This window comes from Anolis sagrei, chromosome 5 (genome assembly GCF_037176765.1).
Source record: "Anolis sagrei isolate rAnoSag1 chromosome 5, rAnoSag1.mat, whole genome shotgun sequence".
NCBI lineage: Eukaryota > Metazoa > Chordata > Lepidosauria > Squamata > Dactyloidae > Anolis > Anolis sagrei.
The window spans coordinates 120856100-120869763 of record NC_090025.1 but is presented as its reverse complement, the minus strand read 5'-3'; the positions used below and the strand labels follow the sequence as shown (position 1 = coordinate 120869763).

The window sequence follows — 13664 nt, the reverse complement described above, 5'->3', positions numbered from 1 at the left end:
TCAATAGCTCTGCCCTTTTTCGAAGCATTTTAGTATCAGCATAGATTCAGTGGGTGGCAGGTGGTATTTTGTAGAGGTCATTAATTTTAAAGTACTTTTTTAAAAAATCAGAAGTATGCCCTCTTTTTTAAAAGCGCAGCTGGGATGTCATAAAATATATGGGCATTTTATGTTTTGCTTTCCTAATATGATGAAATGATCATCATTATATTTTCAAATATCTATAATAAACATGATTATGAAACAGATTGGGTAAAATTAATCTGAATTGTGGAAAAAGTTTTAAAAATGTATACAAGCAATGGAACTGTAATTGGAGTTTCCCCAAGATATGAAGTGACAGAAAATAAGATGTGAACCCTGCTAAGAGATTATAGCAACAAATCTTGATGCCTAGAACATTTATCTGCAATTTGCTTTGGAGAACAGTGACCTTGCATCATTATGAGTGTTTTCTGCCAACTCCACAAAGGAAGGAAGTAATTGTAACAGAGCCTATTGGACAAAGCAATTGTTCTTGTTCTGTTATATATCTTGCTAAAAGCTATGTCAATAGAAACAGTTGTGCCCTACATTCAGATGCCAAAATTTTAAAAAATCTTGAACACCCACAGTGGTGCAGTGGGTTAAAGCACTGAGCCACTGAACTTGCTGATGAAAAGGTCGCAGGTTTGAATCTGGGGAACGGTATAAGCTCCCATTGTTAGCCCCATCTTCTGCCAACCTAGCAGTTCAAAAACATGCAAAAGAGAGTAGATCAATAGGTACTGCTCCGGCGGGAAGGTAATGATGCTCCATGCAGTCATGCGGGCCACATGATCTTGGAGGTGTCTGTGGACAATGCTGGCTCTTCAGCTTAGAAATGGAGATAAGCACCAACCCCCAGAGTTGAACATGACTAGACTTAATGTCAGGGGAAAATCTTTACCTTACTGTAATATAAAATTATACTTTTTTCATAAGCAGGGCACTTCTTCTTATGTTGGTTGTATTTTGATGTCAAGTGAAGATCAAACTTATCCAAATCTTGATTTTCTAAGATTCGTCTTATCCAGCAATTAAAGAGAGTTCAATCACTATTTTACATTTTTATATTGGTCCTGTCTTACACTTTTTCAAAACTTAAAGAAGCTGTGTTTCTTCTTTACTTGTGTAAAATGTGTATAGGGTATGATCCGTATGATCCTTTCTCCAAGGGAGAAGTAACATGAATTGAGGTTACTTTCTGAGGTATAGGGTAGAAAAAAAAATATGCACAGGCCACTTTGAGAGTGTCTCCCATGTTTTTTCCTACCCAACAGTGAAATCTTTCAAACCATGAGCCTTTGTGAGTTTGGCTCTTTAAAAGCAAGTACAAGCACACACACACCCCGAGTTTCAAACATCAGATTTACATATGACTCCTAGTTACTAAAGGGGGGGGGGGGGGGGATGAGACAAGAGGAAGTGATAGGAAATCTATCCCTTGAAAGAGAAATTTACTCTTGTAAAAGTGATCCTGGGGAAAATGTGTCTTCAGTGAAGCTTTATAACCAATCCTTGTTTCCACAACAACCCAACGTTTTCAAAACTCAGTTGTCACAGGGACAGAAAGTTAGATGAAATCTTCCTAACAGTGGCACCAATAGCAAAACAAACACCACAGGGTGTTAACCCTTCCATATGTTCTGTGTGTGTGTGTGTAACTAAGCTTAAAAATGTACCTGTTCCAACTTATATAAATTCAACTTCAGAACAAACCTACAAGACTTATTTTGTTCATAACCTAGAGACTATCTGAAGTGTCATGCTAGTGATTCCCGAGTTCCCTTCTCACTTTAGCATTCTGCAGGAAGCTTTATCCCCAAATCAAAACCGTATTTAATATGACAGACTGGATTTGATTTCCAGTGTTGATATTAGCAGCAGCAACAGCAGCACCAGAGGTAGTAGTTTATTTACTACATTCATAACATGAAACATAAAATCACAGCCTTGATAAAACCAATTATGAAGATTGACAGACAACAGACTAAGTAATCACTGTAGGTCTAAGATATATAACACTTCTTTCACACCTTCTCAGTGGTAAAGATATTAATTCCCAGTAAAAAGAATTTCTCAACACAGTTTGGAAAGATTGGTCAGGAAACAGACCCATGAGAGGGTAGATTAAATGGTCTTTAATCCCCCTGTTAATAGATGTAGGGGAAAACACATGAGTAAGTGTTTCTACCTGAGTGTGATTACAGGAACAACACCTGTCTTAAAAGAGAACTCTAACAATCATTCTGTATGTTGCTTGGTGATGCAGCGAGTTGGGAATCACTTAAGGCCCAATCAGCAATACTGGTTGTTTCTCAGGGCGAACAGGAGACCAAGGTCTCCTCTCTAATTTACTCCAGAAAAAACATAAAGGTGGGTAGAAGGCAACTTTGGGCATCGCCACTGCTGACTTCATCAGGAGATGAAACCTAGGGTAGATGAGCTCTAGAAGACTTGGTCACACCAAAAGAAGACACAAGAGTGATGGAGTGAAGAAGATGTGAAGCCTCAGATAAGAATACAACATGCAAGGTGATAAATAAATGAGCACAAGATCAGAAGTAACTTCTTAATGATGGAATCACCACCAGGTGGCACAATAAAAGCTTACTGATGCTGTTTGAGTTTTATTGATATGTGGGTTAGGTGCAAAATAAATATTGGGAGGCGTATGTTGAGGAGGAGCACAGAAAGGCATATTTTAACCAAGTCCATATGCAGCACTACCATAGAGGTGGTTCCTAGGATGCTTGTCAAGGTCTCCCTTAGTGGTGCTCCTGTGGACTCTTACAATTATATGGTACCTAGGCTACACTCTTTCTTTCCTCTCATTTTAATCTAGATGAAGAGTGGATCCGAAAGGCCAGATTTAGGCTGCATCTACACTGCCATACAATCCAGTTTGAGAATGCAGATAAAGAATATTGAACTGGATTACATGAGTCTATACTGCCTGGAACTAACTTTGCACACAGAATCCCCATGGCAAACAAACAAAAAATATCGGAGGTCTTTGGGGGGATTTATAGGAGTTGTAATTCACCTACATCCAGAAATCTAACATTGATGTATCTGGACCAAACTTGGCACACATACCCAATATGTCCAAATTTGAATACTGGTGAATTGAGGCGAATTGGCCTGGGCATTTCTGAGTTGTGGGTATTGGGATTTATAGTTCACCTGCAATCAATGAGCACTCTGAACTCCACCAAAGGTGGAATTGGACCAAACTTGGCACACAGAGCCTCAATGACAAAAAAAAAATAATACTGGAGGTACTGGAGGAAAATTCACCTTGATTTGGGGAAGTTGTAGTTCACCCACATCCAGAAAACACTGTGAACTCAAACACTGATGAATCTGGACCGAACTTGACACATAAACCTGCTATGCTGAAATGTGATTACTGGAGGGGCTTGTGAGGAACTGATCTTCATTTCTGGGAACTATAGTTCACCAACAACTACAGAAACTGTGACCACCACTGATGATGGACCTGGACCAAACTTGGCGCAGGGAACCCCCATGACTAACTCATCCTACTGGAGGGGTTTGAGGGGACTGACTCACCATAGTGGGATCTGCAGTTTACCATATAGCTAGAGAGCACACTGAATCCCACCAATGATGCGTCTACAGCAAACTAGTCCAACATAACAAACTTTAAGTACTGATGGAATTTTTGGGGGGTTAAGCTGTCATGATGTGAGTTGTAGTTCACGCACAACCTTGTGCATTTTGTACAACTAAAAATTGTCTTTTTCAAATAACCTGGAAAACACTGGGTGCTCATACTAGTATGAAATAAAAAGTGGGTTTGGGAGGTATCTGAAATAGTTGATGGACGGGAATAAGAAATATATTAAAGTTTTCATTTGGGTGTCATTAAAATACACTAACTCTTTAAGGTAACATACAATTAGAACAAACAAAGACCTTAAATTACAGCATAGATGACACTGGTTTAACCTCTGTGGTTACATATTCAAGCTTTTAGTCCTCAGAGACTGAGGCATGGTTTTAGCCTACTGGATTGCAGATTTTAGTTGGATGTTATTGAATTGTTTAAAATGATTTCAAAGTCATTTTATTGAAAGTACTTCCATATACCTGAGATATTCAGATATATGGAGGAATAGAAATCATTCTGAGGGTGAACAAATTGAAACTGAATCCAGATAAGATGGAGACACTCCTGGTCAGTCATAAGGCCAAACAGGGTTTAGAGCAGTGGTTCTCAACCTGGGGTCCCCAGATGTTTTTGGCCTTCAACTCCCAGAAATCCTAACCGCTGGTAAACTGGCTGGGATTTCTGGGAGTTGTAGACCAAAAACATCTGGGACCCCAGGTTAAGAACCACTGGTTTAGAGCCTGTGCTAGACAGGGTTATATTCCCCTGAAGACACAGGTTCACAGCTTGTGGGTTCTCCTGTACTCATTGCTGAGCCTTGAATTTAAGGTTTCGATGGTGGCTACTGGTTAGGAGAGCATTTGTACAATTAAAATTTATGCTGCAGCTGCGCCCATATCTTGGGAAGTCAGACTTTCCCATAGTAGTCCACGCTCTTGTTACAACTCAAAATAGACTACTGCAATGTGTTCTACATGGGATTGCCTTCAAAAACTGTTCGGAAGCTTCAAGTAGTCAAATGGGCGGAAGCCAGGTTGTTCACTGGAGCAGCATACACCACCCCCCACCCCCACCCCCCGTTGCGTCAGCTCCACTGGCTGCCAATCTGCTACTGAGCAGAATTCAAAGTGCTGGATTTAGCTTATAAATCCCTAAATGGTCCCAGACCAGCTTATCTGTCCAAATATATCTCCCTTCATGAGCTACTTGGATCACTAAGATCTGCCAGGGAGGTCTTGCTCTTGGTCCTGCTGCCATCACAGGTGCGATTTGTGGGGATGAGAGACAGGGCCTTCTTGGTGGTGGCCACTCAGCAGTGGAAGTCCCACCCCAGTGAGATTAGATCAGCCCCCTCCCTCTTAGAGTTTAGAAAACAACTTAAGACCTGGGGCCTTTTCAGACAGGCCATTATTCCAGGAGCATCCGCATTTTAAAAACACTGATGTTTCTCGGGGCCTGTCCACATTCACCCCAGAAAGTGCATGCTTTCTGGGGTGGGTGTCCAGATGTTCTTCCAGAACTGGCCTAACCCTAACCCCTCACCTAAAGCCCCCAACCCCCTTTTAAAATGAAGGAAAACTTACCCAGCCTCCATTACAGTGTTTGCAGAGCTTTCCCAGTGCATAGAAATGACACAACAGGAGAGCGGTGGAGGGAGGCTTTGGGGAGGTGGGATTCCCAGAGTTTTCCAGACTAATTTAGTCCAGAAAATTGTGGGAATGGTGTCTGGACTACAGTCCAGTGGGCTTATCCCGTGCCTTCCAAGAAGGCGGGGAATAAATCCACTATCTAATTAATTTGCCACAAACCAGGGTTTTCCTGGTTTGTGGCAAATTAATTGTGGGTTGGTGATTTGGACAGCCCCTTTTTATTGTGGAAGTTTCCGCAATAAAGGGGCTGGCTGGATGGGCACTTGGTTAATCAAGCAGGCATTCGGCGAATGACAGAATTATGGAAATATGGAAGAAGTTAAGACACCGGAATTGATGCAAGGCCTAAATGTTTCATATTGTGTCTGTGAGTGCTGTTACAGTTTAATTGTTTCAAAGATTTTAATGTGTTGTTATAGTTGTTTAATTGATATATGATGTTTATACATGTAAGGCATTGAATTTTGCCATTGATTGTGCGGTGAACTGCTTTGAGTCCCCCAGGGGTGAGAAAAGCGGTATATAAATGCAATAAATAAATAAATAAATTCCATTGAATGAATAAATAACCCTGTTTGAGTTGTTGCCTAAAATTACTATGTAGCAAGTAAGGCTGCTGCAATATGGGAAATGACAAATTTCCTATAATGGTCAACAGTATGATTCAAGCATTCTGCATCAAATGAATTTTCAAATGCAGCTCTACACAGAGCATACTGCAGGACTTCACATAAGATGTAATGGTGGTATTATGTGACTGTGGCAGATGAGACATCATTAGTGTACAGATTGTTGAAATACCAATAAAGAGTGTAAGGTCTCTATTTGGCTGCTGGAAAAAATAATCTTTAGAACTGAAACAGATAGAATGACACACATTTAAAATATTTTATCACACTTGCTTTTTTCTAATTTCTGCCACTAACTCTAAGTAAGGTACTTCTTAAATCAGAATCCCTTTTCTTCTACTGGAACGGACCAATAAAGCTTTATCACTATAGCAACTGATTTAATTGGTCTAGTACCGGTTTCTCCTTCAACCATTGGGTGGAGCCACTGTCCCTAAATATACGCCAAATATTTAGGGAACAAAGCCATCATATTATAATCCTTGGGGATACAAACAGCAGCTATCGGTTCACTAAATTAAAGAAAATGTATCCTTATAATTAAGGATGTGTTAATCTTAATTGTTTTTTGAATAAGACTTTCATGTGACAAACTGAGCCTTATCGGCTGCATCTTCTCATCTAGCACACTGCCATCCTGAAAAGGAACTTATTTTCAAAATGAATAAAAGAGAAAAGAATGTTTGAAAAAAAATCAATAACTTCTCAATTATGTTAAGTTACTTCAGTCCTTGTCAAACCTTCACTTATATCCATTATATAAAGCTGAATTTAGAATCTTCCTCTATTGCATTTTAACTGCTATGGGCTTTTTACTCAAGTGATCTTTCTTTTTTTTTAAGCAAAACACAAGTATATTTTTATAGATGCCTACAAAAACTGTCTAGGGAGTTGAAAATCATTTAAATGTCTTGATCATCAAAAAACAGAAAAGTATTAACTAATTGCAAATGCTTAAACATTTTGAATTAAATGCATTCACAGCAAATTCGTTTTTTTAGTTCTTTAAAGAAATGCATTGTATCTGAAGAAGGGAAGTATCCAATGAAAAGTGATAAGGTTTCATAGAAGGTATATTAGGACCCCTTTTCAATAGCCATCACTTTTACTGGTCTGCTCAGATAAAGATAAGTCACTGGCAGTTCTTCATACACTAATAGGTGACATGTACATTATACTTTTATATTCCAAAGTTGTACATTCAGCCATTAAGACACAACAGAAGTTAAGGTTTGTCTTAATATGGTATGCCTTGGACTGCTTGGTGTTTGTTCAGAATTAAACAGTGTAAAACACACATACATCATTGACTAGGTCATGCTTGCAAATAAGTACCTTTAGTTAGGAACTGTTCATTTAAAACAGTTGAAAAAGATGGGAAAGTAAAACAAAAGGCATAAAAACAAGAATTCCCTTTCTCCATTTTCAACACGCTATCTAAATGCAAATTCAGGGAATATAATTAACTCTGAGAAGTATATTATTGTTGCTGAAATGTATTATTCTGCCAGTACATATAAAAGTCTTGGCTTTAAGAAACATGGTAGCAGACACATTTAATATATGTTTCACCCAAGACTTGTAGACCACGTGATTTAAATGTTTTGCAAGCTTATCTTAACTGTGTTCTATATATATTGAACACAAGAACATTCAGGTTTCCAATCCTATGTTCACTTGCTAGAAAGGAAGCCTTGCTGAAATTGGTGCCACTTACTTTCAATGTCCCACCGGACTCCATTGTTGCTTTCACAAAAATGCATGCTGTTTAGCTTCCACCATGCTGACCTAGGGATTCAGCAGGGCCAAAAACAACTTCTTAAATAAAGACAATTCATGTGACAATAGATTTTGTCTTTCAAAATTTTGACAGCTGTTTTACAGACACTAGTGAATAAAAATTCCAAGTATTGTGAAGCACATTAACATATTCACTAAGCTTTGCAGCTCATCTGAGTTTTCTTTACAGCACTGGATTGTGTGTGTGTGTGTCAGGAGCGACTTGAGAAACTGTAAGTCACTTCTTGTATGTGAGAGAATTGGCCAGCTGCAAGGACGTTGTCCGGGGAATGCCCATATTTTTTTTTATCATCCTGTGGGAGGCTTCTCTCATGTCCTCACCTGGGAAGCGAGAGCTGATAGACGGGAGCTAAGTTTGCTCCCTGGATTTGAACCACCAACCTTTCGGTCAGCAGTCCTGCCAGAAGAAGGATTTTACCCATTGCACCACCGGATGAGAAATAGTATACAATATATGTAAGAGAATGAAAGGGTGCAGAACAGATGAGCATGTTGGATAAAAACAAGGGGATTTATATTTTTAATCACCTAAACATGGGTTGCAGCTGAACAAGAGCAGATCTTAAAGAAGAATCCCACTGTCTTACATGTGTTCAGAAAGTTTTACAACAAACACAAATTTAAAATACCAAATAGATTACAATGTATTTATTGTCGAAGGCTTTCATGGCCGGAATCAGTGGGTTGTTGTAGGTTTTTTCGGGCTATATGGCCATGGTCTAGAGGCATTCTATCCTGATGTTTTGCCTGCATCTATGGCAAGCATCCTCAGAAGTCACTACCTCTGAGGATGCTTGCCATAGATGTAGGTGAAACATCAGGATAGAATGCCTCTAGACCATGGCCATATAGCCCGAAAAAAACTACAACAACCCAATGTATTTATTTATTTTGCAAGTGGGCTCAGGAAGCAGTCCATACACAATCACATGAGAAGAAATCCCACTGAACAAAATGAAATTCTAAATAGTAATGCACAGAGTTGCACTGTTAAAACTACACAAGTGAGCAATGACGTGAGTTTCTGAAGCCTGGAGTTTGTTTTTTTACTCCAAGATGAACTAAATATCCTGTTACTTAACTATATTAAACTTTCATTGATCAATGTCAAAGGATCGTAGGAATAGAATAATATATTCAGAACATCTACACAAGTACACAAAGTACACAGTCTTTGCAAATAGTACTTTCTCCACTCTTTTTTTGTTTTTCAAGTGCTTTCCTATTATTAGGTGTTATTACAGCATTGTGTTATTTATGAAACACCCTTGCTTGTGTATTGCTTCTTTTAAATGACATGGAGGAATTTGTTTATCATTGAGATAATTGCGTGTTCCCAGAAAGTGAATATTTTCTATACTCTTTGGTCAAAATGAATATTATCCAGAAATTGATTGTATGGTGTATATGTTTTGATATTCTATTATGTTGTAAGTTTTGATGATAATAAAAAAAATCACCAAACCTATAACTGATCACTGCTGTAGATGTTTAACTTATGAACTGGATAGTAAAGTAAGCTGCATCCTGTCCAATGGGCGTTTATTTACTATCAACCTTAATACCTTAAGCATCGAATATTTTGCACCAAAGTGCAACAATATCTGTGAACAAAAAGTATGTTCAGATAAGCAGAATACAGTAATTCCACATCCCTTTTTACAGTGTAACACAAATTAGGGGAAATGAATTAAAAGCACTGATAATAATCCTTTAATATACTACGGTCATGGAAGAAACAGTAGTAAAGAAATTTGAGTTTTCTCCTGTTGTGGCTCTATACCTAGGTGATACACTTGACGCATGCTAGGTTATAAATCCATCTAAGGAATTTCATCTGACTTCATGGTATCAGAGCTGCCACAGGATCAAGTTGTTCTGCCGCTCAAAGGAAACCGGCACCGTTGTCTTTATAGGAAGAATTGAGAGTTGGAGAAAGACAAGTAAAGGTAGAGAGAGAACTGAAGACCAATAAAACAAAACCCACTTCCAGATACAAGCTGTAAATAAAGAACAGGTTGAGCATCCTTCATCTGAACTTCTGAAATCTCATGAAATGGATGGCTGGGGGAGTGACATCTTTCCTTTCTGATGGTTCAATATGCAGAAACTTTACTTCATGCACAAAATTACAAAAAATAATGAGTATAAAATTACCTCTGGGCTACATATACATGAAACACAAATGAATATTGTGTTTGGACCTGAGTCCCATCACCAAGTTAGAATCATAGAGTTAAAAGAGATCTCATTAGCCATCCAATCCACCTGCTTGTCATGCAGGAAAAGCACAATCAATGCATCCTCAACAGATGGCCACCCAGTGCCCTTCCACACAGCCATATAACCCAGAATATCAAGGCAGTTAAGCCACAATATCTGCTTTGAACTGGGGGCCCTTCCATACAGCCATGTGACCCAGAGTATCAAGGCAGGAAATCCCACAATAGCCGCTTTGAACTGGGTTGTCTGAGTCCACACTGCCACATATTCCAGTTCAAAGCAGCTATTGTGGGATTTCCTGCCTTGATATTCTGGGTTATATGTCTGTGTGGAAGAGCCCTGGGTTATCAGAGGCCCCTTCCACACAGCTGAATGAAATCCCACATTACCTGCTTTGAACTGGAATATATGAAAGTGTGGACTCATATAACTCAGTTCAAAGCAGATACCAAGGCAGATAATCCACAATATCTGCTTTGAACTGAGGACCCTTCCATACAGCCATATAACCCATAATATCAAGGCAGGCAATCCACAATGCCTGCTTTGAAATGGGTTATCTGAGACCCCTTCCACACAGCTGAATAAAATCCCACATTATCTGCTTTGAACTGGAATATATGGCAGTGTGGACTCAGATAACCCAGTTCAAAGCAGATATTGTGGAGTTTTCTGCCATTATATTCCGTGTGGGCCTTAGGTCCACACTGCCATAAAGCCCAATTCAAACCAGTTAATGTAGGATGTTATACAGCTGAATGAAAAGGGGGCCAGGACCTTTCCACATAGCCATATAATCCAGAGTATCAAGCTGGAAAACCCCACAATATCTGCTTTGTACTGTGTTATGTGAGGGCCCTTCCACACAGCCATATAACTCAGAATATCAAGTCAGAAAATCCCACAATATCTGCTTTTAACTGGGTTATCTGAGTCCACACTGCCACATATTCCAGTTTAAAGCAGATATTGTGGGATTTCCTGCATTCTGGGCTATATGGTTGTGTGGAAGAGCCCTGAGCCCACACTGCCATATAATTAAGTTTAAAACAGATAATGTGGGATTTTATTCAGCAACGCGGAAGGGGCCCCCAGGGCCATTCCACACAGCCCTATACTATATCGCAGAATATCAAGGCAGAAAATCCCACAACATCTGCTTTGAACTGGGTGATCTATGGGCCCTTCCACACAGCTCTATATCCCAGAATATCAAGGCAGAAAATCCCACAACATCTGCTTTGAATTGGGTGATCTATGGGCCCTTCCACACAGCTCTATATCCCAGAATATCAAGGCAGAAAATCCCACAATATCAGCTTCGAATTGTGTTATCTATATCCCAGAATATCAAGGCAGAAAATCCCTCAAAATGTGCTTTGAATTGGGTTATCTATGGGCCCTTCCACACAGCTCTATATCGCAGAATATCAAGGCAGAAAAATCCCACAACATCTGCTTTGAACTGGGATATCTGAGTCCACACTGAGAAAATGTGGGATTTTCTGACTTGATATTCTGGGATATAGGGCTAGTGGAATAGCCTATAGATCACCCAGTTCAAAGGAAATATTGTGGGATTTTCTGCCTTGATATTCTGGGATATAGGGCTGTGTAGAAGAGCACATAGATCACCCAGTTGAAAGCAGATATTGTGAGATTTTCTGCCTTGATATTCTGGGATATAGGGCTGTGTGGAAGGAGCCCCAGACTCTGTTTAAAAGCCTCCAAAGAAGGAGCGTCAGCTAGACTCTGAGGCAGTGAGTTCCAACGTTGAATAGCTGTTATGGTCAGGAAGTTCTTCCAAATGTTTAGGTGGAATCTCAGTGCTGTTATTCCATAAAAGCAACAAATAAAATAAATCTGAAACACTTCAAGTCCTAAACTAGCAGATAAGATTAGACAATCTGAAGAAACAAGTCAGAACAAAAACTCCTCTCCCTTCTGTCTGGAAGAAACGCCAGGCTCTCCAAGTCCTTGGGGCACTTTTGCTCAAGGCTCTTTTCCCAGGGTCGTTTGACAAGATGGCCCTTCAAAGCCTCCACTCCCCCCCCCCCCCCAAAGAAATCCCCCATCAAGTTCAATAAGCATGGCTTTGACATGTGGCGTCGGAGGCACTTACTGCAGTAAGCGATGAGGAGTCCAACCAAGATCATAACTGCCCAGAAAGTCGAGGAGGCGCTCGGCAAAGCACTGGCATCCTTCCCGCTGCTTCTTTTGGGAGAGGGAGCCATTGAAAAGCACGGAGTCCCCAGAGCAGGAAATAAGAGCATCAAGAATATTGAGGGGGGAAAAAAGCCCACAGACACAACGAGAGGACGGGGGGGGGGGGGTTGAGGTGAGCCTCAGCACCCAGCCCGCCTTTGGCCCCTGCCTGGAATGCCAGAGAGAGCCATCCTCCTCCCGAGGCGCCCTCCTCTTGCCTCAGCACCCGGCGCGAGGCATCTTCAGCCGCATCCTTTCACAGTAGCCGGGCGTTTTTCTCTTCGTCCTGTGACACAGATGCATTGGGAACTAATCAGCACAAAAGCCAGAACTTGGTTTTCACAAAACGGGGGTTCATTTGGAAGCTGGAAACCAAAGCGGTCGAGCCCGAGGTCCAACTGAAGGGTCCCAACCTGTTGGGGACAATCCTGGAGCAGACATAGAGAAGCATCCGTTGTAAACTCCAATGGGAAGAGCTCACTCCGCGAACCTGAGCCGAACCAAGACCAGCCAAGGCTTGGGAACTGAAGGACCGAGCCCACTTCGGGCTCTCCAAGCCCTAGCCAGGCGCGGGAGGCTCCAAACTTGGAGACCTCTCTCAGAGAAGCCTGTCATCGAAACCCGTGGGGGCGTCCTGGGCAGGCGAAAGGGGTTCTCGCCGTTTGCGAGGCTCCTGAAGCTTCTGCTCCTCTGCCTTCTCCGGCGCGTCTGAGGCTGAGCCGCCTCGCTTCCCGCGCCACCGCTGTTAACCCTTCATTCCTTCACTCCCCTCCTGATTTCCTTGCGCTTGCCAAACGTCACCGACTCAAGATGCCAACTGGCTGTTTTCCCCTCGCTCTTCTTTTGGGGGTTGACAAACGGATGCTCCATTGCTCATCTGACAGTCTATCGGAGGGGCCCTGGAGGGGACAGGCTAGTAGATACCAAGTGAAACAGAGAAGGGAGGGCTTGGGACCAGGGGTGATTTGAATGCAATATTCCTGCTTCTTGGCAGGGGGTTGGACTGGATGGCCCATGAGGTCTCTTCCAACTCTTTGATTCTATGATTCTATGATTGTATGACCCTGCCACGTCGGTTCTGCAAGGAAAGCAAGGCAACCAGAGGCTGGAGCTACACTGCCATACCTTTGAACTCTCTGGTCAGTGTACAGCAGGCATGGGCAAACTTCAGCCGTCCAGTTTTGGACTTCAACTCCCACAATTCCTAACAGCTATTAGAAATTGTGGAAGTTGAAGTCCAAAACACCTGGAGGGCCCAAGTTTGCCCATGCTTGGATTAGAGCCTTGGAATCACAATCTGGGGGATCACAACCAATTTTTTGTATTATTTATTTATTTAGAGCTTTTATAACCATCTTCTCGACCTCCGAAGAGGGACTCAGGCCAGCTAACAATAATAATAATAATAATAATAATAATACTTTATTTGTATCCCACTCCCATCTCCCCAAGGGACTTGGTGCGGCTTACATGAGGCCGAGCCCAAATACAACAATACAA

At 41.2% G+C, this 13664-nt stretch overlaps 1 protein-coding gene across 8 annotated transcripts in view; it reads right to left on the bottom strand.

Moving 5' to 3' along the window:
* The window catches only part of TAFA5 (TAFA chemokine like family member 5), a 382319-nt gene extending 369285 nt beyond the window's left edge, over nucleotides 1–13034 (bottom strand). For 3 of the 8 annotated variants that reach the window (XM_060777805.2, XM_060777807.2, XM_060777808.2), the window contains exon 1: nucleotides 12082–13007. In XM_060777805.2, the coding sequence (XP_060633788.1) occupies nucleotides 12082–12232 (151 nt within the window). In that variant the 5' untranslated portion in view covers nucleotides 12233–13007. Of the gene's footprint in view, nucleotides 1–12081 lie in introns of all 8 variants that reach the window. The other 5 variants (XR_009631606.2, XM_067469031.1, XM_060777804.2 and 2 more) reach the window with 5 other exon arrangements.
* Between the last annotated feature and the right edge of the window lie 630 nt (nucleotides 13035–13664).